The 22,550-nt window shown below is 44.4% G+C and overlaps 1 protein-coding gene and 1 long non-coding RNA gene across 17 annotated transcripts in view; one reads left to right on the forward strand and one right to left on the reverse strand.

Annotated features, from left to right (window-relative positions):
• The window catches only part of LOC310764873, a 47,336-nt gene extending 42,478 nt beyond the window's left edge, over nucleotides 1–4,858 (forward strand). The window contains exon 3 of the long non-coding RNA XR_014549304.1: nucleotides 4,755–4,858. This is a non-coding gene — a long non-coding RNA (uncharacterized lncRNA). The remainder of the gene's footprint in view (nucleotides 1–4,754) is intronic.
• Nucleotides 1–22,550, reverse strand: part of EPB41L1 (erythrocyte membrane protein band 4.1 like 1) — a 170,711-nt gene that overhangs the window by 21,088 nt on the left and 127,073 nt on the right. For 10 of the 16 annotated variants that reach the window (XM_083618302.1, XM_083618288.1, XM_083618297.1 and 7 more), the window contains 10 exons: nucleotides 16,278–16,382; nucleotides 16,135–16,177; nucleotides 14,931–15,006; nucleotides 13,520–13,738; nucleotides 13,223–13,310; nucleotides 11,201–11,353; nucleotides 10,041–10,138; nucleotides 4,191–4,366; nucleotides 1,628–1,776; nucleotides 927–962 (listed from right to left, as the gene is read on the reverse strand). In XM_083618302.1, the coding sequence (XP_083474428.1) occupies nucleotides 927–962; nucleotides 1,628–1,776; nucleotides 4,191–4,366; nucleotides 10,041–10,138; nucleotides 11,201–11,353; nucleotides 13,223–13,310; nucleotides 13,520–13,738; nucleotides 14,931–15,006; nucleotides 16,135–16,177; nucleotides 16,278–16,382 (1,143 nt within the window). The remainder of the gene's footprint in view (nucleotides 1–926; nucleotides 963–1,627; nucleotides 1,777–4,190; nucleotides 4,367–10,040; nucleotides 10,139–11,200; nucleotides 11,354–13,222; nucleotides 13,311–13,519; nucleotides 13,739–14,930; nucleotides 15,007–16,134; nucleotides 16,178–16,277; nucleotides 16,383–22,550) is intronic. The other 6 variants (XM_083618290.1, XM_083618298.1, XM_083618293.1 and 3 more) reach the window with 1 other exon arrangement.

Genomic DNA, 22,550 nt, shown 5'->3' on the forward strand with positions numbered 1-22,550 from the left:
TCAGGTGCTTGGAGAATTTGTGTGTCTATGTGGATGGATGGACAGCCAGGCAGGAAATCAGTAGCTGATACACCTTGGCTGTCTTGGGAAACTAAAACTGTAGCATGACAACATTAGTATGCAGTGACAGCATTTCATTCTGACTGTGGTTTGCTTTCCAGTTTTGATTCTAGAGCCTGATTCAAGCCTGCTAAAAATAAATCAACCAAAACCATCATCATGGGATTCAGGCTAATTTGAATGGAAACCCTATAGTTCTTCTCTGAAGGGGGAAAAGGTTGAGGAACAACTCTGCATAGTAGGAGAAATCTGCAAATAATAAGCTGTGTGGAAAGAAAGAGCCTTAACCTTCTTCTTCACAGCCTGTGCAAGATACTTTAACAGCCTGGCTGTTTATTTTTAATTCACCTATCAAATGTCACTCAAGTTCATCATCCAAAGAAAAAAACTGAGGGCAACTTGGTTACATTGCTTTCTACTGACTGGCAGCTTAGCAAGGTGACCAGGGTGAAAGCTCCAATTTCAGTTCTATCCTAACCTGCACAAACTTCAATGATGCAGATCTTCTGACCTGCCACTGAGTGGTGTACATTCTTGTCATAACTATTTCTGCCTCTGAAATACCTGTTTCCTACCTGAGGACATCAGGGCCAGAAAATGGAAAGAGAGACAATGGGATACTAAGAAAACACAGGAAAGTGTCAGTTGGGTATTAAAATATGGATGATTTCCTCGGAAGCAAGTAGCTGAAGTGACCTGGCTACTGCTTGCAAGGAGGGCTACTTGTGGAATAAAAGATGCTTCCAGTCTGAATACATCTTGTATCCCAGTAAACAGGGGCACAATCAGTGTGGTTGGCATGTTTAAAAGAGGATGAGCACTAGGATGCACTGATGAGGCGTTAAGACATTCCAGAAAGAGAATACCTCCTGCTTGTGCCTTGGGGTGGTTTCTTGTTCCGGCTGGCAGCAAAAAGAAGGGGGAGGGAAGGAACTAGCAGAGTCAGTCAAGGGAACTCACAGAACACACATTATACTGAGGTTATAACTCAGGAGCCAAGAAAAATATCATCTGTAATGCCATGTGGTTTCAGCATGGAGTTGTCAGCATTGGAAAGGGCTCTCTATGGTGTAGCCTTTTTCTCTGCAAATGAGGAAACCAGGAATGGTGTGTGCCATAAAAATCTACTGATGAAAATTTGGGAAATGGAGAAGGTCAGAGGAAATCACAAGGGCGGATTATTATTTGTTAAATAATGAATTAAATCCCATTTCATATATTATGAGCTGAGCCCCAAATCCCTGAGAATTCAAGGTTAAAAATATGTCGGCTGTTGCCATTAGCCAGCCTTCCTTGCTTCCACTATCTGTGCCAAGCAAAGCTACCCTTGTGAAAGGCGTATGGAGCTGGGAGGGCTCACTAGAGATAGAAAAGGACCTATAAGCTCCATCCATTCATGGGGTGGGGAACAGCTTGATTTGAAAAGCCCGATTCTGAATTGAGATGAAGGGAGTTTGCTCCTCACTTAATTCATCCCTTAATTCAAAGAGTAGGGGCCAGGGGGCAGATAGGGCAGAAACCTCCCTTCAGGGGCAGATCTCCCAAAGCCTGGGTGTAGATTTTGTACCTTTAGCTCCTTGATTTTTGTTGGGGTGGTCACCTCTTCATCCTCGGTCTCGGACCGCGTTCTTCCTCCATACCTGCTGTCTTCGTCTCTCCTGTCTGACTCTGTTCCTCCATCGTGATTCTCGCTGACTGAAGCTGGGCGAGAGAATTCTGTGCAGAAAAGAGAGAGGAACGGAGGAGCCCTATTTTGTCCCATTGAGTCCAGCCAAAAGCAAGAGCAGATTTGTTCTGCACAGACTACTGTACCTGCTTTTTAATACTAGAAACAATGTAATCTCAATATTTAAAAAAGGTGCAGAGCTCCCCTTTCCCTTGGTGGGGGACACCCCACAGGCTCGTGATCCAACACTGCTATAAAATCAGCTCTGGGATTCAAGTCTTATTTTGATCTTTGTTTTCCTGAGATTCCTTGGGTCAAGTCCTTGACAACCCAAAAACATCACCACTCATCTGCATTGGGGCTGATCATCTCTTGCTTAGCACACTGTATAATAAGTGGCTTACTTTATGCTACATCTATAGAGGAATTATCCACCTAAAGTTTACAGCATGTTACACCCTGAAAGAGAACTTCATGAAAATGCTTTACTGTTGGTATCTAACTCCATCAAAGTTGGCAAAAATGTACAGAACCAGGTCAAGCATTTGTTGGAGATGTAGAGAGGCAGAGGGTACGATGATACACATGTGGTGGAATTGTAGGAAAATAAGGGAATTTGGGGGCATAATATATAATGAGCTAAAAAAGATGTTTAAAATCTCTTTTGAAAAAAAAACCCCGAAGTCTTTCTACTGGGTATAACAGGTATGGACATTCCCAAAAATATGAGGAAGCTCTTCCTATATGCAACTGTGGCAGCAAGAATTTTAGTAGCCAGAAATTGGAAAGGAGATTCCATCCCGACCAAAGTGGATTGGCAGACAAAATTATTAGAATTTACAGAATTATCAAAGATGACAGGAAGAATCAGAGATACTACAGACCAAATGTTTATTAGAGAGTGGGGTATTTACATAAAATATCTTAAACAGCATTGTAAAAATGTGAATTCTCTGACAGGTTTAGAATGACCCCTGCAGAAACATAGAAAATCTTATAAAAACAGAGATATGGGAAAAGATTGGAATGATAACGAAAAGTGTTTTACATAAAAGAAACCTGGGACCCTCGATGGTGTAACTGGAAGTCATAATAGAAGTTGTGTTGTAAGAAATTTATTTACTCTTTGCAATTTGTATATCCTTTGGTTTTTCGTTTGCTGACTTTTTTCTTTCTTTTTAAAAACTAACAGAGCAATTAAAAACAGAGGGTGCTATATAAGGAAGGCAGAAGAGGAGGCATATCACCTGCTCTCCCATATTGTGGATCTATTCCTCAGGAATGCGTCTATCTCTGGTCAGCTCACTGTTTCTACATAGTGACTTATTATATATTAGCCCCATGAAGTAATAATGCATTGCTAACCCCTTTGCTTAAAATTAATGGGGCAACTGCTTAACCAATGTTGATCACTTTGCTATAGTTACTATAAAATATATATAAAGCAAGTGCAGTAAGCGCAGTCGAAAAGTGCTGCTTTTTGCATTCTGATCTTAAAACATCCAAGAGCTGTTCAAATCTTGCTGAGAATCTTGCTACCAACCTCCCAAAATCATAAATGGAGCTCCTGTCACCCACTTTTTTAGTAGCTTCTAGGTTTACAATAGTGCAGGGGGACAATGCAACATGGCAGAAACGTGGTGAACAAGACCACTCCATTGTTGTACTTCCTCATCCTCTATGGCACAGAATTCCCTTTCTAGGGCAGTTTTTCACTTCTGCTCTCTGCTTCTCTGTTTCTTCAAGAAGAGAAGCTGAGTTGCCTTGGGGAACATAATATTTCTAACAACACAGGAAGAAAAACCTCTCCAGCATTCACAACCCCCCCCCCCAAATATCTCATGTCCAGAAGTTGCAGGCGGCAGCTCAGGTGAAGTGAAAGGGCTAATGGAATCATCTGCTTCTTCATTGCTGAGTCCCTATTTTAAACAAGTCCTAAAGTAGGGAAATTCATCCCCCCAGAGCAAATGAGCTTCGTGGTTTAGACCACAGAGCCACCCGCTCCCTTTACCTACCTTCTTAAGTTCATAACGTGATACAGCCCTATGAGTCATGCTGTTGTGCATGTGTGTGCGTCTGTATGTACATATGAGTATTTTTTTCTGCTATAACCAACAGCTTTTTGCACATTTGAAAGAAAATTTTCCTTAAAAGCAATGGTCCCCAGACTAAGGGCCACCAATACTTTTCTCCTTGTCTGGGTGCCACTGATAAGCATAATCTTCTCCATGGGAGCCAAAATCCTTGCCCCATTTTGGGAAGCCTGGCAACCCACCCAAGGGACTCCTACGAACCATTGTTGGAAAAAAATGCTCTTGAGCCCAACACAGCAAGGAATAGTAAACTTGCTCCGCTAGCCCACAACCACCCATCACCCCAGTCGATGCCCCCATCCTTTGAACATTAGCCTTCCCATGCCCACCAGTGAACCAATCTCCCTCCCCCTCCCCAATTTGGGGCATACCTCCATCGAGGCTGCGAGACATGGTGTACCGTTTGCTGGAGGAGCGCTCGAAGTAAGGGGCAGGACGATCGATCAGGGCGCTGGCCTGTCGCGTTTGAGCCTGTGTTCGCCCACTGTAGCGGAACTTAGAGCCCATGACTAGGAAGCCCTTTGGGGGAGGCTCCGGGGACACTAACCTGCAGAAGGGGAGGAGGAGGAGGGAAAACATTGTAATGGATTAGTAGCCCGCTCAGCAATAGGATGCAAAGTACCAGCTCTGAGACAAAGGGAAAGCAGGCAGCAGTGGCAACATCTCAAAGTTTGCAGATTTTATGCTGTGAACTGCTCCGAGATCTTTGGATGAAGGGAGGTATACAAATTCAATAAATATAAATGAAATATATTTATATTTATATATTTATATTATATTATGTTTCATTATGATATTATGATCAAATATGTTTAGCCAGAGGTAGCTTACAATCAGCCTCAAGGTTGTGAGTTGCACTGTCTGTCATACAGGGTTCTGAACATGGAAATCTAATGTCAAGTAATTGTTTACTTAATCATTCTTTCCAGGACAAGTACCATTAGATGAAATTTGTGGCTTCATGTGCAGACATCATGCATGCATCCCCCCACCAAAAATTTTCAAGGTGCTCATCCAGTCAACAGATTAAAAGGTAAAGGTAAAGGGACCCCTGACCATTAGGTCCAGTCGTGGCTGACTCTGGGGTTGCGGCGCTCATCTCGCTTTATTGGCCGAGGGAGCCGGCGTACAGCTTCCGGGTCATGTGGCCAGCATGACTAAGCCGCTTCTGGCAAACCAGAGCAGCGCACGGAAACGCTGTTTACCTTCCCGCTGGAGCGGTACCTATTTATCTACTTGCACTTTAATGTGCTTTTGAACAGCTAGGTTGGCAGGAGCAGGGACCGAGCAACGGGAGCTCACCCCATTGCAGGGATTTGAACCGCCAACCTTCTGATCGGCAAGTCCTAGGCTCTGTGGTTTAACCCACAGCACCACCCGTGTCCCTAGCCAACAGATTACCATTCATCAATAAACAGTGATTCTTACTTGCCAGAACAACCTTCTGCAAGTTATTAATGTAGCTATGTGCTCCTTCAAACTATGGTTTAATCGGACTTTGATGCCCTAATTTTGAAGAAAGAACATTTTACTTGCCCTGGTGATGTAGCAAGTGAGATTGATCTGAAGGTCCCTTGACTGTGACAATCTGAAACTTTGATGTATCTGTGTTCTGTGCTGCTTTGCTAAACATTTTGATTTATTCTACACATTAAGCAGAGTCGAGTGATAGATTTCTGGACTGTGCTCCACAATACAGGGAAAGGTTGCATTTATTTAATGTCCCTGCATGTCAAAGGCTCCCTATTTTATAATAAACCAACATGTTCGAGAGTATGCAACATTAAACGTTTCTCTTGGATGTGCAAGTTTTATGAGTCCCCTTTCCTGCAGTTGCAACTGCTACAGTCCAGAATTCTACCCCATTAGATTGACACGTCCTTCTGTGTAAAGTGTAGAATAGCTCTTATGTTTCAAGGCAAGGCAGCTATGCTATCTCAGTTTCCTAGATCTCCACTACTCATTTGAAACTATGTGCTTCCCCGCCTAAAGCATCTCTTGTACCTTTCACCCCAATTTGCAACCTTTTCATGGCACTACAAAACACCAATGTTGGGCATCTCCATCACCCTGCAATGGGATCACTCTTGATATGCGTACAGATGTGTTTATGGGGAAAGTAACATTAAAAAAACCAATAAAGAAGGCCTATTGAAAAAGAAAATATGGCAAGCACAGCGACTACATTTTTTAACGAATGCTGACATATTCCTGCAAAATGTGCCTATAGCAGGCCAAACATCCAGGTCTTATTTTAATATGATGTCTCATTTAGTAATTGCATCTGAATCTCACCCCTCCTTGAAGGAGTTCACAACACTGAGGAATATCCCATTTCCCCCCCACAACAACTCTGTGAGGTAGGTTGGCCGGGGTGTTGTTAACTGGTCTGAAGGTCAATCATAGAATTGTAGGGCTGGAAGGTACCTCAAGGGACATCCAATCCAACTCCATGCAACACAGAAAACTCAGTTAAAGCATCCATGATAGATGGGCATCCAACCTCTGCAAACCAGAGAGCTTTGTAACCAGGTAGCTCTACGTGGGGCTACCTTTGAAGGGGACCTGGAAACTACAACTAATCCAGAATGAGGCAGCTAGACTAGGAGTGGCCGCCAAGACCCTATAACACTGGTCCTGAAAGACCTACGTTGGCTCCCAGAACGTTTCCAAGCACAATTCAAAGTGTTGGTGCCTTTAAAGCCATGAACGGCCTTGGCCCAGTATAACTGAAGGAGCATCTCCACCCCCATCGTTCAGCCTGGGTACTGAGGTCTTCCTCCAAGGGTCTTCTGGCGGTTTCCTCACTGTGAGAAGTGAGGTTACAGGGAACCAGGCAGAGGGCCTTCTCGGTAGTGGCGCCCACCCTGTGAAACGCCCTCCCATCAGATGTCAAGGAAATAAACAACTATCTGACTTTTAGAAGACATCTGAAGGCAGCCCTGTTTAGCGAAGTTTTTGATGTTTGATGTTTTATTCAATTTTTAATCTGTTGGGAGCTGCCCAAGGTGGCTGGGAAAACCCAACCGGATGGGCAAAGTATTAATAATAATAATAATAATAATAATAATAATAATAATAATCTTCTTCTTCTTCTTCTTCTTCTTCTTCTTCTTCTTCTTCTTCTTCTTCTAATCCTACTTGGAACTTTCAATCCAAGCCCAGCACTCAATCCAACACCATACTGCTTTTTTATATAAAATGGTTATGTTTTATGGCATATAAATCAAATCATCCATTATCACCTTTCTAGCCTACCTGAATGTCACAATTCTTCTGCTTTGGTGAACGAGCCAGTTGAAGAGCACTACATGCAGCTCTCTGGGGCACTTGGTTTTTCTAACCTTAACTAAATTTTTAAAACATTCTGCCTGCCAATGCCTAAGATGTTCCCATCATTTAGGATTAACTAAATCAGTGCAATCTGTAGAAAGTTAACCCTTGACGAAGAAGAGCTTCCGAGCCAACTCTCTCTTCCATGCATTCCCTGAGGGCTTCCCTGGGATGTTAGTGGCTGGAGTGCCAGAGGAGGGGCAGGGAGAGCAAAGTCACAACTAAGCAGGCAAGGAGCAAAGGCCACAGGTCTTATGCTGGAACATGTGTTGGTTTAGTGTGCAGCCATCTGCTGACGCAGCTCTTTGGGGAAAGATGTATTTACACTGTGGTAAATATATCCAGTTACTAGGCTATGTTATTATGACAACATCTGCTTCCAAACATCTGTTATTCTATTAGTGTGAATAAAGGATTGGTAGGAAGACCTCAATGATTATTATTTATTTATTTATTTGGGGGTAGTTTTAAGAACTTTAAAACCATCCTGCACTGCAGGGGGTTGGACTAGTTGACCCTTGGATCCCTTCCACCTCGATTCTATGACTGTGACTATGGCAGGCCCACGTGCAGCAGAGGAGGGGATACAGAGACAACATCAGTGCGTGCAATGCAGTTGGGCTGAGCCAGGAAGAAAAGAACACGCCTACCCCTGCTCTGCAAACACAGAAAAACTTAAGTGTGTATTTTGTGTGTGTGATGGTTCTCCACTTCAAACTTTTGTCCACTTGCCCCAGCCCTTGCCTAGAAGAGGAGAAACAAACCTATCATGTTCAAGGCCTGGAAGGCACACCCATCTGGGTTCACTTAACTCCCCCTCCAATAGAATCCATTTCATAAGACTGGTAACAGAAAGCCATCTGCATACAGTGACGTCTCAAGTCAAGGTGTTATTAGACTGCTCTTCACTAATGCTCAAGGTTTTCCCCCAGTCACACTCCTGATCCCTTATCATGTCCCCAGTTCCCATTTCTCCTCTCTCGAGTTTTGCCCAATGGTCTTATTGATTCTTGTTGACTTTATGACTCTACCTCTTGATTGTGGCTTGGATTAATGGCTCTTGCCAGCTGCAGTCTGAAGCCCTGCACTTGCATCTTTGCCAAATCCTCGCGTAAGCTGAATTCTGACACGGTGTCACTTCCCTGTATTGCTTTGTTATCAGCTAGATGCACGGACGGTTTATCCCCTGAAGCTCTCTAGTGCTCTTTCTCATGTGCTCTCCCACCCCACCTTGAAAGAAGAGGAAGTTTTGGCTTTGTGGATGTGCCCAATTTTGGAAGATTGTGAGGAGCACCGTATGCAATTGATGGATTCCTTGCATTACGTGGAAGCCACACAATGTGACAAAGAAACCCACAGGCAGCCCTACTTGCTTTTTGTTGTCATCTGAACAAACAAACCTTCTAAATGCATCTAGGGATGTTCTGCCAGCTGCTCTGCAGTGAATGTTAAAGGGGAAAAGGATGTCACAGGAAATGTGCAGGGTAAACGATCTGGGACTATGTCTTGATGTATAAAACATTGGCCTGTCAGGATAGGAAATGTTTCAGAGGCAGACAAGTAGAAAACCTGCAAAGTGTGTGACCAGGAGCAGGGAAAGGTTGCCTCAAAGCCTTTGCTCCTTTAATAGAGCTCAAATGCCCCTGGCAAATGTCCCATCCATTGGAGATGGAGTAAAGGATGTGTATGGACAGCTGCCTAAGAAACAGTAGCTTACAGAGTCATAACCAGTTCTGTTAGTCTCAAACAGTAAAGGCAGATCTGCATACATTTTCTTTTGCCAACCATAAGTAACTGTCAGGGCCCTGAAACACACTCCTGCCTACTAAATATCCTGGTTGGCCCATGCCTGGCACAGTCTAGTCATTTCCCAGATCATCCCACTGAGCAGAACTCTGAAAGTATCCCTTTAACAGTGGGTGTTGAGATTATCAAGATGCTGAATTGAGCACCTGATACCCAATTCTGCCCATGATGTGAACATTCAACAGCTCAGATTGTAGTGATCTACTTATGTGAGCTGCGTTAATACTGGAGAAAGGAATGCAAACCATGCTATATATCAATTTCCACAAGCAGCACATGAAACCCATTCCCGTGAGTGGGAATTTATGACCAGAAATACTGCATGCACCCCTCCTTCACACACAAACGAAGCACAATGTGCTCCTATGAGCTGTTAAAAGCTCATAGCAGCAGCAGAACGTAACATATGAATTGACTCTTTGAATCTTTACTGAAAAGATACAGATGAACAGCGTCTCATTGGACAGGTAAAATTCATGACCTCTCCCTTCTTGATTCATAGCTTGGGCTAGAATAAAAATGCACGCAAACATAGAGGGCCTGGGTGGAACCATAATCTGGGAACTAGCAACACCAAGTCAGTAAAACAATTTTTGCCTTCAAGCGAATTCTAAACCTAGTTGAAGTCTTACAGAACACACAAAGCTCATTTCTCCCTCTATCTTGCCCTACCCTGTAAACTGTCGCAGCTACCAGTATGCTTCATATTCTATAGCTGGAAACAAGATCACTGTTCCCTCTTGTCAGGTAATAAGGCAACACCAACCATGCTGTAAGCTGCAAGGCTGAGGTTTTCTTTTTTAAGAGACCAGAGATTCATATCTGGGAATCCTCAAATTACCGCTCCACAGTAAAGATCATATCTGGCAGGGACTCTGTTCTACAGGTTGCTTCCTGCTCAAAAACATATTTAAATTTCCAGGTGGGTGGCAATATATCTTTATCTGAATTTATTTTCACAACAACCCTGTGAAACAGGCTAGACTGAGCGAGAAAGGATCCCTAAACCTTTCAATCTTATCTGTAGCACCTCCTTATAGAGGACAAAGCCTTCACGATTCCCCCCCCCACCCCGGTCTCACCTGAAGAACGTGTGGTGCTCAATGCAAACTTTCCAGAGTCTCTTGGCCGAGCGGTGGTTGGGCAGCTTGAAGCCAATAGTACTCTCAAACTGCTCATACTGAAATTGCAGGGAACAAAGAACAGACATTATGACCAAGAATCAAGTCAGCCCTTACCAACTCCCCTGAGGGAATGATGGACAGAAAAGGAGGGAGGAAGGTAGGTGCCAGCAAAGATGAAATCAAGGTCTGCTCCAGTTGAACAGTCAGTCTCTGTTTTCCCACCAGGGACAAGTTACATCAACCGTCAGCTTCTGCTCCAGTGAGGCTGGTGGTTGCGATCAGTTTTTGAACATGTGGTTCTTGGTGTATTTTGGCCACTCTAAGAACAGGATGCTGGGCCTTTGGTCTGATCCAACAGGACTTTTCTCATGTTCTTAAAACAGATCTTTCCTACTCCAGAATCCACAAACTCAGTTGTGAGTGGGACTGCCCTTCCCACCCCACCCCCCGGTTGCTCCTGCTATGGACAACCAGCAAAAATATCCCTTTCCTTTTTCTGGGTTCTCTGTGAACTGCAGAAAACTCAAAGGATGGGTGGTCGGAGTTTTTCACTGTGCCAGGCATGAGAGACGAAGAAAGGTCCCTGATTGCACAAGATGTTCTAACAACATTCCAAGGGCATGTGTTTAAAAATGCCCAGCAGACTTTTCCTTTTCAACATGGGCTAAGACTGGAGACATAGAGTGCATGTGGAAATGGGCTCTGGGGCACACTTTGCATGGCCAACCCTGCTTCTCATCTACAGGCCCAGTGTTCACATGTTCAGGCAAATGTGAGCAAAGAAACTGAGAGACAGAATCTTCCCATCTGGCACTCGGCTTCAAATAAAACAGAAATGGTGAGCATCCTTCTCATTCTCCTGCTTCTCCAAAGTTTGTTTCAAAGTGAAATATATATCCCTTCTTTGGTAGAGGACTCAAGAGAGGGGACAAATCAGTGGCAACCAGAAATAATTGTTGGCCATTATGTCAATGCCAAATCTATGGACCTGCTGAACACTCATTACCCAGATGAGGAAACTCGTGTTTCTAATGTTCAGCTTCTCCCCAGGAATTGACTGTCTGCTAAAGAGTGAACTTTTTTCTTTCTTTTGGACAGGGGACACCTGGGACACTTACCTCACCAGGTCGAATTTTGATGTAGAAATTACTCCTCTTGTATGAAATCTTGAGGATCTTGGGCCAGGCAAAACGGTTTATTCTCAGCCTGTCCCTATAAATGAGAAGGCCGTTGGCACAAACACCTAGCATGATGTCAATGCCTTCTGAATCCTGCGCAAGAGCCAAAGCAGAAAACAAGAGACAGAAAGAAAGAGAGGTATTAGCACATACGAAAACCCATCAGTGCAAAGTCAGGCATTCAAAGCAAATCCTCAAACCCTGCTGGTAAGTGCCAAGGTATTATTTTAAACCGGTCAAGGATGTGAAAGCAGGGAAGGAGCAAGGGCAGGTTAACACACCACCCTCCTAAATTCCAAGTGGGTCACTTGTCTGCCTTTATCCCCATCTAACTCATATAGAAACAATTTCAGAACTTGAAAGAGATCATCTGACCAGCCACAACTTTAGGAATACGGTCTCTACTGGTGAGCCACACCTCCAGTTCCAACTCCAGACAAAGGAGATCTTCCTGGTTTAGGCCTGAGAAAAGGGCGTTACTAGGGGGAGCATCATGGAATGCCGTTCTTCTTGGAAAGACCATCAGGAATTTTGCTTTAGGAAAGCGGGCACACTAAGAGTGCATGGCATTGCGTGTCTTCTGTCATTCTCTATGCTTGCAAAAACAGGCTGCAGCATAGCATAGCTACTTCTTTTCCCCAGGCTAATGTTCCCCAAGCAGGCAAAAGTTGACTGCCTAAGTATTTAAGACACAACAGCAGGGGATGCTTCACTGGTGAAAAGGACTGCAGGGACTGAGGCACCACAGCCAAGGTTTAAAGGTGTATTCCCCATTAGGGGATTCTTGTGGGGAGCATATTGCACTGATCTCATCAAATGCGCTTCCTGATCCTGGGAAAAGTCCTGGCCAGCAGCACAAGCCTGCCAACAGCATTTGCTTGCAACATCTATTTATTACAAAGGGGGTGGGGGTGTTGGAAGCATCCTCCCATGTGCTCTAACCCACAGACAATTTTGACGCTAGGGGACAGCAGAGTGCTGTCCGGAAACCAGCAGGCTCCCAGAGTTGTGGGTCATGATTTAGAGAGCTGTTGTAATCAGAGGGATCAGATATGTGGCCCGAAATTCAGTGCCCTCCGTCTTCTCGAGGCTCCTCCGCCTCTTTGAGCACACCAGGAAGTTTGCTAGAGAGCAGGCAGGTGAGATTTTTCTGCGTTCAATTAGCTCTGGCTTTTAAGGGATTAACTTCTCCGCATCAAATTGGGTTGCTGCTTGTAAAGCATGAAACTGTTCTAGCTGGAGAGGCCAAAACTTGCTGTCCTAGCAGCCAGATCATGCATGGATATGGAAGAAGAGAAAAGTTGTGAAGGTAAGAAATACAGGAAACAGAGACAGGAGAACAGAAAAAATGGTAAGAAATACGGGAAACAGAGACAGGAGAACAGAAAAAATGGATAGAATTTTAACTGTGTTAGGAGAAAGGAGAAAACATGTAGGAAGCTACAGGTAGATGACTACTAAATAGGCGTGTGTGTGGACCACTGAATAGGCGTGTGTGTGTGTGTGTGTGTGTGTGTGTATACCAAGAATCTTGTTGTGTGCTTTTCCTTAAAAAAACACACACACACAACCTGCAAAAACTATGGAGTAATCAGCTTCCATGGAATAAAATCTCCACCTTCCACTTGTTACAGAAAAGGTCCCACGATATGGCCGCATGGTACCTTAAAGTTTTGGTTTTTTGTTTTTGTTTTTGTTTTTAAAGACAGCTCCAATCTTAAACATTTGACAGTTTGTATTAGTCTGAGTCACCAAGATGTTTTCTGATAGGGAAAAAAAATGATGGCAGTGCCTCATCTTATTATTAGATGAGTCCTAGGAAAATTCGCACCACTAAACTGATGCATCCTGTGCGCTGGTGCAGAGTTTGGCCGGGGGTGAAGAGATGATGCGGCAATTTCTTCAGGGCATGCAACCCAACCCATTCTGAGGGCTTCTTCACACACTACAGGTCTGCCGTACCTTGGCATGATGCAGGTCAACTCCATACATAGAAAGCTTCTTGGCATTCTCCAGGAAGTGAATTTCTGCCTCTCCAGGTGTCATGCCCCTTTGAAAGGAAAGGGAGAAACGGCAGAAGTGTAAACCATCAGCTCCTGACAGCTGGGCAAAATGCTGGTATTTCCTTCACTGGGCTTTTACAAGACAGGGGCAGAAAGAAATAGATTGCACAGTGCTATCTGCTCTCAAACAACCACCAGAGAACCCATTTCCCAGGTCTTGCTTGTTCTCAGGACAGAAGGACAGAAACATACTCACCGGTAAGTCTTATGCAGCTCCATGATACGCTCTTCCAGCTCCCTAGTTTGGTTTGGAGCAAAACGAAGCTCACCAACGTAATTGCCCACGTGCTCCTCGACGTCATAATCTCCCAGTTCAGCTTGTACAGCATAGGAGCCCAGTAATGCATGCGTAACGAAGGAACATGGGAGGCGCCCACTGATGATGTCTGCTCGGAGCTGCAGGCACAGGTAGTATCTAGGGTGGGGAGGGAGTCAAGCAGTTGGGACAGCCATGAGAAAAGCAAGCAGGAAATCAGGAACTTCCTTGCAGTCATTTAATAAGGGGTGGGCCGTGTTTACTTCTTAATACAGCAAGCCATTTGTTAGTCACCAAGCCAAACACAGCCCGCCATTGGGGCAAGGGTGGCTAACCTGAAGCCCTCCAGGTATCACTGAGCTACAACTCCCATCGGCCCCCTGCCAACACTGGCAGCAGCAAGGAATGCTGAGAGTTAGCTGCCCCTGCACTAGAGGGTTTTCAGACCTCATAATTTGGTTGCTGTCTGGGATTGCAGTCATAATTTTTAATCTGAAGGCATTTAATACCTGGAAAACGTCTAGGTGCAAAAGGGGTATCTGGCCCACCAAGCCAGGCACAGCTTGATGAACATCCAGTTTATTAGTAGTCCAAAACATCTGGAGGGCATCAGCTTGGGGAAGGCTGCCTAAAATCAATTCCTTCCTTCCGGAAGAAGATATTAGGTTGCATCCTTCCAGTGGCCAGTATAAGCAGTGGGGATGGAAGCTGAGGAACGGTTGTGCTATTCTGTTGCTTTTGATTTTGGAGGCAAGTCCTAGGACCTTTAAAGCCCTAAACGGCTTCAGTCCAGTATACCTGAAGGGGCGTCTCTACCCCCACCATTCAGCCTGGACACTGAGGTCCAGCTCTGAGGGCCTTCTGGCGGTTCCCTCACTGCGAGAAGTGAAGCTACAGGGAACCAGGCAGAGGGCCTTCTCAGTAGTGGCACCCACCCTGTAGAAGGCCCTCCCATCAGATGTCAAGGAAATAAACAACTGTCTGACTTTTAGAAGACATCTGAAGGCAGCCCTGTTTAGGAAAGTTTTTAATGTTTGGTGTTTTATTGTGCTTTTAATATTCTGTTGGGAGCCGCCCAGAGTGGCTGAGGAAACCCAGCCAGATGGGTGGGGGTTTGTTTGTTTGTTTGTTTGTTTGTTTGTTTATGTTGTTGTTGTTGTTGTTGTTGTTTGTTGTTTGTTGTTATATAGGACCATTCTCCAGTAGTGATCACCCTTCTCAGTCATCACCAGCGGAAGTCAGCTTGATGTCAAAATGAGTGGCAGCGGTGGGTGGTTGAGGCTTGGGGTGTGTGTGTGTTCAGTTCAACACATTCCATAGCTTAAGAGGGGAATATATAGCTTTGACTCACCTCGTGATGTCCTCTGTGAGCTGGGCAGGGTCTGGTGGGTAAAACTTGACGGTGAAGGCAAAGTTCCAGGGGCCACCTATGTAACGGAGAGATGGAGAAAGGGGAAAATATGATGGAGTAGACATACTCAGCTGAGGTATCCTTTCCTTTGTCTCTCACACTTGCACTCATCTCCGATTCCCGCTTCCGTGACTCCGACCGCCTCACACTGCCTCCCGCCTGCTATGCAAGGAAACTATTAATGTGATGTGCCTCAAAAAAGACAAACTCCTCAGAATCAGCAGGGATCTCTGCTTGACTGGATGTACACGGCTGAGGCACATGGCAGGGTGCGCTTGCCTGCTAAGACCTGCGACCCAGCAGAACAGCCTTCGCCACACAAGAGAGGCTACAACTTGCTGTTGCCATGGAAACAGGCTCCTGTCTCCCAGAGGGCCTGCTGTTTGGGAAAGACCTCCTGCGGTATCCGTGCAAACCGCTTGTGCAGCAAGACTACCCAATAGCTTGCTACTCAAGAAGCCAACTCCCAACGGAGGGCTTTCTCCTCCCCGTAAAATGAAAGGAGCACGGGAGCCAATATGACCAAGGGCCTATGTCCAAGCACCACGCTTTCCTGCCTTTCTACATCAGGGCAGAGTGTGCCGCTTGCTTTACCTCAGCCTACCCCCAACCCCCAGCCATGGCCATGATGGCTGGGGCTGGTGGGAGTTGCAGTCCAAAAGGAACCAGGTTACAAAAGTGAATGTCCCCCACTGCTTGGTGCTCCTATCATATAATGTGTTTCATAAAATCATGAGGTTCTTCACTGCACCCCTTTCTTTCAATGATAGTTTGCTATTATTTCCACTCTGCAAAGAGTGACAAAAAGAGGGTGTCATGGTCGGTAACAATACTACTGTATTGGTATAGGCACACAACACTCTAGGCATAGTATAACACTTCATACAGGTGTCAGTGGCAACTGGAACACTGGAGAATGTTAGATCCTTAAGGCCTTATTCTCCCTCAAGCCTCTATTCTTCTCAAGTCCGTTCCTTTTCACGCTTGGAAAATATTTTGAATACAACAATCGAGTTGCTTACTAATGGCATCTTATGGACAAGGGGAGAATTCCCTCCCATCTATGTAAGGAGGTTACCATAGAGGCCCAGTTAGAAAACATGGAAAGGCTTTGAGAACACGGGCTTCCAGCTACATTACTCACTGCGAATCTGTTTCTTTATTTCCTTGGAGGGATCCAACCAGTTCTGAAATGGAAAAAGAGAGCACATAAGAGGAAGCCTTATTTAATCACAGCTTCTTGAATAGACACAGCGCAGGCCTCTATCAGGGCCACCCAAAACATACCTTCTGACTATCCGAGTCGCAGAATGTAAGTCCAAAATAATCCTTCTCCAGGAGGTTGAGGTGCTCACAGACTAGGTCAAAGAGCACCTGCCCCCGGGCATGTTTCTGCAAGACAAATAAATATAGAAAGAGTAAGAACTAAGAGCACACCTAGAAGCTATTGTCTTCTTTCCAATGCCTGCTAGGTAGGACAGAAGCAAAATTGTGGCTTCTTTCCTTGTTTATGCAGTCAAACACAATCATTCCTTCTTCATGGACATGTAAGAAGCACTTTCTGATCTTGTGGATGCTGCTAAACCCACAAAACTATGAGCGGCAGGGTAGAATGTTAGGTATCTTCAGGTGCTGTTGGACTACAACTCCCATGATCCTTGATCATCAGCAATGCTGGCTAGGGCTGAAAGGAGTTGGAAACCAAAAACTGGAGGCCAACAAGCTCCCCACCACCACCACTGATGCAAGGAAATGATTTAAGGAAGGCCAGAATTATATTTAAGCTGCAACCCTAAACACAGTTGCTAGGGAGTAAGTTACACTGAACTGAGAGGGACCATTTACTCACTGGTGTGTGTGCATGGGTGTGGGTGAGTGAGTATGCACCATTTGTTACAGGTAAGTAGTTAGATGTAGCATTTTCCCTAGGTTACAAAAATGAAAGAAAGCAACACAATATACTTCCTGACCAAGGGAAAGACCCAAGCAGCAACATGGCAACTGCACAAACGGAAAAAGACAGCACATGCAGTTGTCAGAGCAAAATACTGTTATTTTCTAGCCCTTATAACTGGGAGGGGTGGCGGTTAATAATACGCCAAGGTAACTTCTTATCAAGTTGATAAGAGTCGCTATGGGGCTTGCAACATTCAAACAGCTGGTCCTGATGCAACAAGTGGACATAAAGGTATAGCAAACGTTATTGGGGAAAGATATCGGAGAGTTGCAAGTTTTGAGGAAAATTTGGGAACAAGACATCCAGAAGATCAAAGACTCAGAGTGGAATGAAGTTTGGGGGAGGAAGCAGTTAACAATGACCTCTGCCCAAGTAAAGGAAACTGAGTTAAAAACAGTATCTTATTGACATTATACTCTTACATTAGTGAGAACCTGTCTCCAATTTGCTGGCATTGCAGAGCACGCCAGGGAACATGTGGGAATGCCCTTGTGAGGCAAATTTCTAGGGGAAATTAACACTACTACTAAACAATAAATATGAATACCCTTGCAAACTATCTTGTGTCTATTTACACCCTGGCTTTGCTAAACCTTTGGGATGCACCAAACAAAAAATATTACAAGGATATTCAAACTTTTGTCGTTGTTTAAAATGGCCACTTTCCCCCTCTTAGTATCCATCCATCCTTTACTCACAACTTCTGCTGTTGTTTAAAATTGCCATTTCCTTCTCAGTTCCTTTCATCCCGACTTTACTCAAACTTTTGCCATAGTTTTAATCACTCACTTACCCCCTCTCAGTGTGCCTCCCTTCTTCCTCCAATTGCATGGCCACTCGTGTGTGTGTGTGTGTGTGTGTGTGTGTGTCTGAGTTGTATCCAAAATAAGCAGGTGCTGGTAATTTTGTTGCACAGTAGGATGTGTGATCGGTTTTGCAACAAGTTTTTTCAATTGTTGCATTGGATTCTTCAGTTGCACAATACAGTGGTACCTCAGGTTACATACGCTTCAGGTTACAGACTCCGCTAGCCCAGAAATAGTGCTTCAGGTTAGGAACTTTGCTTCAGGATGAGAACAGAAATCGTGCTCTGGCGGCATGGTGGCAGCAGGAGGCCCCATTAGCTAAAGTGGTGCTTCAGGTTATGAACGGACCTCTGGAACGAATTAAGTACTTAACCCGAGGTATCACTGTATTTAAATTCACCTATCTGGTAGTGCAAGAGTCCTCATACCAGAGGACAGAGAACTTTGGATACAGCCCTCTGCTTTCAAAAATAAAGAATAATAAATGATAGACCTGTTAGCCTCACAAAGATTTCTTCAGAGTCTTCCCAATGACATGGAGATGAAAATACTCTTGATAATAGTGACAATAGCATCACAACTTAAGAGCCAGATCCTAAGACTTGATATGCCAGCACTTAGATTTGTAAAATGAGGAGCAACAGCTATACAAGCAAGAGGCAATAAATGCCAACAGAAACCTTTTTAAATTAAGCAATTAACTTTCTTCCCCACAAAATCACTTCATTGTATGGAGAGACTCCTCATTAACCTGGCACAGCAAAAGGCAGTGAATCAATATAGGCATTTAACATGGGCTTTTTCCAGTCTTCTTATTTTAATTGAAAGCAGGTTCAGGAGATCAGCTTTCCTGAGTGACAGCCTGCACTGTACAACTAAACAACAATGAATGGGGGAGGCACCAATAATGTGCTTGGTAGAAGATAATAAAATGCTGGTTTCTAAGCTGCTTGCAGGAGGAAGAACATTGATCAAGAAACTGCCAGATTTTTCATACTTATTTGCTGTCAGATCAGAAAGCTTCTCTACTAAACTAATCTTTCTCTCCTGTTGCTATGATTATGTCCGCCATTTCCTTCAGCTCCAGAACTGGTCCTTCCATCATGCTTCGGATCCATCTCAAGATTCTAGTCCTTAGATTAAAAGCTCTCTGCCAGTCAACCGCATACCATATAACTTCCTCAGTGCTGCTTATATTCCTTCCTGCTGTTGTTCATTTCTTCTCCTTTCAGTCTCTGTTTGTATGCACCCTATGCTAGAATACCCACCACTACCCACATTTCTACTAATTTCCATGTTAATTTCCCCAACAAAGCTTCTTCTAAATCTAAACCATTTGAGCCTCATCTTGCCTGATTATCCATTGTCTTTTGAAACTCTCATCAGATGACACATTCCCGATGCCTAACTCTAACCCTAATAAAAATCACACTCACCTAACATAGACAATAAACTGTATTGGAATAGAGCAGGCTGCCTGTTATTAATGGCCCATCTAACTGGGGCCTTCCCCAGATTTACTTGGAGATGGCAGGGATAGGGATAGGCAAGAAATGCACTTTTGTTTACATTTTAATGAGAAACTACCTAATTCACACGCCTCTAACCAATACATGATCAGAAACACAGCTATTCTTTGAAATTCACACTTATCCAAACTTCACAATGCAGTGCTTTAACCCAAACAATGTGTACAAAGATGCATTCTCTTAGGGAAAACTGCTTGGAAAAATGTGTGCATTTGTCAATTCTGCATACAATATATATATATTTCTTGGAAGAAATTCACATTAAAATGTGAGCAAGTAAAAAAAAAAAAGATGTGAGCAAGTCTTTCATTAGGATTTTATTAATACTGCAAAAATCACAAATCACTGCAGAAATGTGGAGTACTGAATGTAAGACTGGAAAAAAATGAAAAACTGAGAGCACCAAAATTGACAGATTTGCTCATCCCTAGCCAAGGACTGAACCTGGAACCTCCGGTTTGCAAAGCTTTTGCTTTACTAATTCCTAAGGAATGTCAAGGGTGTGCATTTATTTGGGGTCCTGAGTTAGTAAACTAGGAAAAACAGAATGACAGAGATTTCTGCATGTTCTTCTATGGACAAATAACAGCCACAGTCTTCACAGGATTACTAATTCCATGAGCCCTTTTATGCCTTTGAAAAAGCCCACCTTTTTAGCTTTGAAAGTTCTTAGGATAATCTATTTTCATCCACCACCCCCTCCCCCTCCTCATTTTTGGCTGCTTAGGAGAACTTTCATCTCTGTAACAATCAGTCGCTTTGCACTCAGTAAAAACTCACTCTTGAATCTCACTGTTGGGAGTTGTCAGCTAAAGAGCTGGGCTGCAGGAGTGTCAGAGATCAAAGCAACAGACCGTCTCTGATCCTTTTCACCTCCTCTCAGTCCTTTATTTCACTTTATTTATTTAGCCCATCCCTCACTCTGATTCCCCACACTCCCAAATTATTCAGACCAGCTTCCAAGGTGCATTAGAGAAATATTGATGAAAACAATCAATAGATCATAACGTCTAGGAACAAAACCAGTTTCATCATTATATTGGTCTGTTTAAACCAGGGGTATGAAACTTTCCAGGCCCCACTGGTTGAGGGCCTTATACTGTACACTCGGGGGTAACATGTCAGGGGGCAGCATCCAGGGCCAAAGCCAAATGTGGGCAAAAGGATTTAACACCATCTTCTGCACACCAGGTAACAATGAATTCTGGTGAGTCTCATCAGGGGGGAAGTTTTAGAATGCAGGGCCCATTACTGAAAATGCCCTTAGTATGTCCCTGTCAGTTGTCTCTATTCCAGAGATCCTCCAGGATTTCGACAGAATCACTTGCCAAGGTGACAGGAAACTCCCCAAGAGCCATCAGGAAACCACTCAGCTCCATCCTACTCCTGGGAAGACCATCCTAATCAACTCCTCACCCCTGCAATGGCTCTGAGTTCCAGTGACCCAACCATGACAAATGAACTATTCTTCCACTCTAATATCACTACCATCCAGAGTGTGCCCTGAAGCACGGGAAGGGCCAGGGATCCTGAGACAGACCCATGATTGTCGTGGTGGACATGAACTTCTGAGCCACATCTGTGACAGGGGATCCTCAGAGTGAATGCTAAATTCCCCCACCAGCAAAACAAGCCGGGGGACTCCTGCACCAAACACAAGACCACCCCACCTAGCTCAGGGAGACTGTTAAGGAGTGTGATGGGCAGTAAAGCCAACAGAATCCCTGTTCTGTCCCAGGCACCCAACTTCACGTACACACACACACACTTGAATCCATCAGACTATGGGAGAGGGCAACTGGTCAGGGTTATACAGTCACAGTAGCCCATTGCAACTCAGGAAGAGAGTCTGCCAATACATACAGTGCCCAGCCTGCTTAGAGATTTAAAAGTCATAGCTAGCACAAAGAATAGGGTATGGAAGTACAAACAAGACTTAATCCCAAGTTTACTAGCCACTCAGTAAATGCCACCACCAATCAAAGTCTACTTTATTTAGTCTCCAGCAAGCCACCTGCCTATTAGCCAGATTATAATGAAGATTGCATCTCCCAAGATTTTGTAAAAGAAAGGAACAGGAACTGTCCCCTTGCCAGAGAGAGAGAGAGAGAGAGAGAGAGAGAGAGAGAGAGAGAGAGAGAGAGAGATGCCACAATCCCATGCATTTAATGCACTTTGGTCCTCATTATGGGTTCCCTGCAGGCATCTGATTGGCCACTGTGAAAACAGGAAGCTGGACGAGATGGGCCCATTGGCCTGATCCACCAGGCACTTCTTATGGTCTCCTGCAGAGAGGATTGCACGGCACAAAGGATGGAACTAGTCAAGGTAAAAGCTGTGCGGTGTCCTCTCCCATCAATCTGGGAGGGTCTTGGCCAACTTTGGCTGGCTAGAGGTCTCCCCTTGTTTGTAGAAGCCTGCATACATTATAGCAGCAGCACAGGGCTGCCTTAAATAGCTCCATGTGGCAGCTGTTAAGTAACCCATTTCTATGCACAATGCATATAGCTAATTTCGTCTGTATATGCACACGCTCCCCAGTTTGCATTGTTGTGGAGGAAAAAACCCAACTCATCTGCACACAAAGTGGAAAGAAAAACATTCAGTTCTTGATTCCCCCTAAAAAGACCAGCACAAAATGACAACTCAGCACAAATATACTATGAACCAGGGGTGACCAACCTTTTTGGACCTCAGGGTATATTGGGAAATCTAAGAAACTAATTGGCAACATAAAATATCCATTTCACAGAAGAGTAACTGCCTATGTTCAGAGTCCTCTCCCACGCCCCAAGAAATGCTTGCACTCTCAAATACAGTGCAGACAAACAAAACCAGGAACCTTCCAAAAAGAGAGGCAACCTTTCCCAACCAACCCCCCAAAATTGGGAGAGGCAGAGGTCCTTAGTGAGTACCAAGGAGATACCTGTGGATGCCATGGTGCCCATGGGCACCACACTGGGGACTCAAAATATGGACGTATCACAACCCAATCTACCTCCAGCACTAAAAGCCGTAGAAAAGTAGTGGGTCTACAAATTTCTCTTTAAAAATGCAAAGGGACTGATCTTCCATAACACTAAGTTTTGAAATTGTACTAGATACACCTGCCCAGCTTCTACATCCCTTGTGTTCCTTCATCCTCCACCTCTCTCTCTCTTTTGCACACACATTTTCTCCTCTGCCTTCTGTGCATGCTCTTCTCCACTGCCACTTCCATCCAACTAAAGCCAGCTAGGCTCTCCAGATTCCATGGACTGTCCCAACT

Source organism: Podarcis filfolensis (genome assembly GCF_964270895.1).
Source record: "Podarcis filfolensis genome assembly, chromosome: 6".
NCBI lineage: Eukaryota > Metazoa > Chordata > Lepidosauria > Squamata > Lacertidae > Podarcis > Podarcis filfolensis.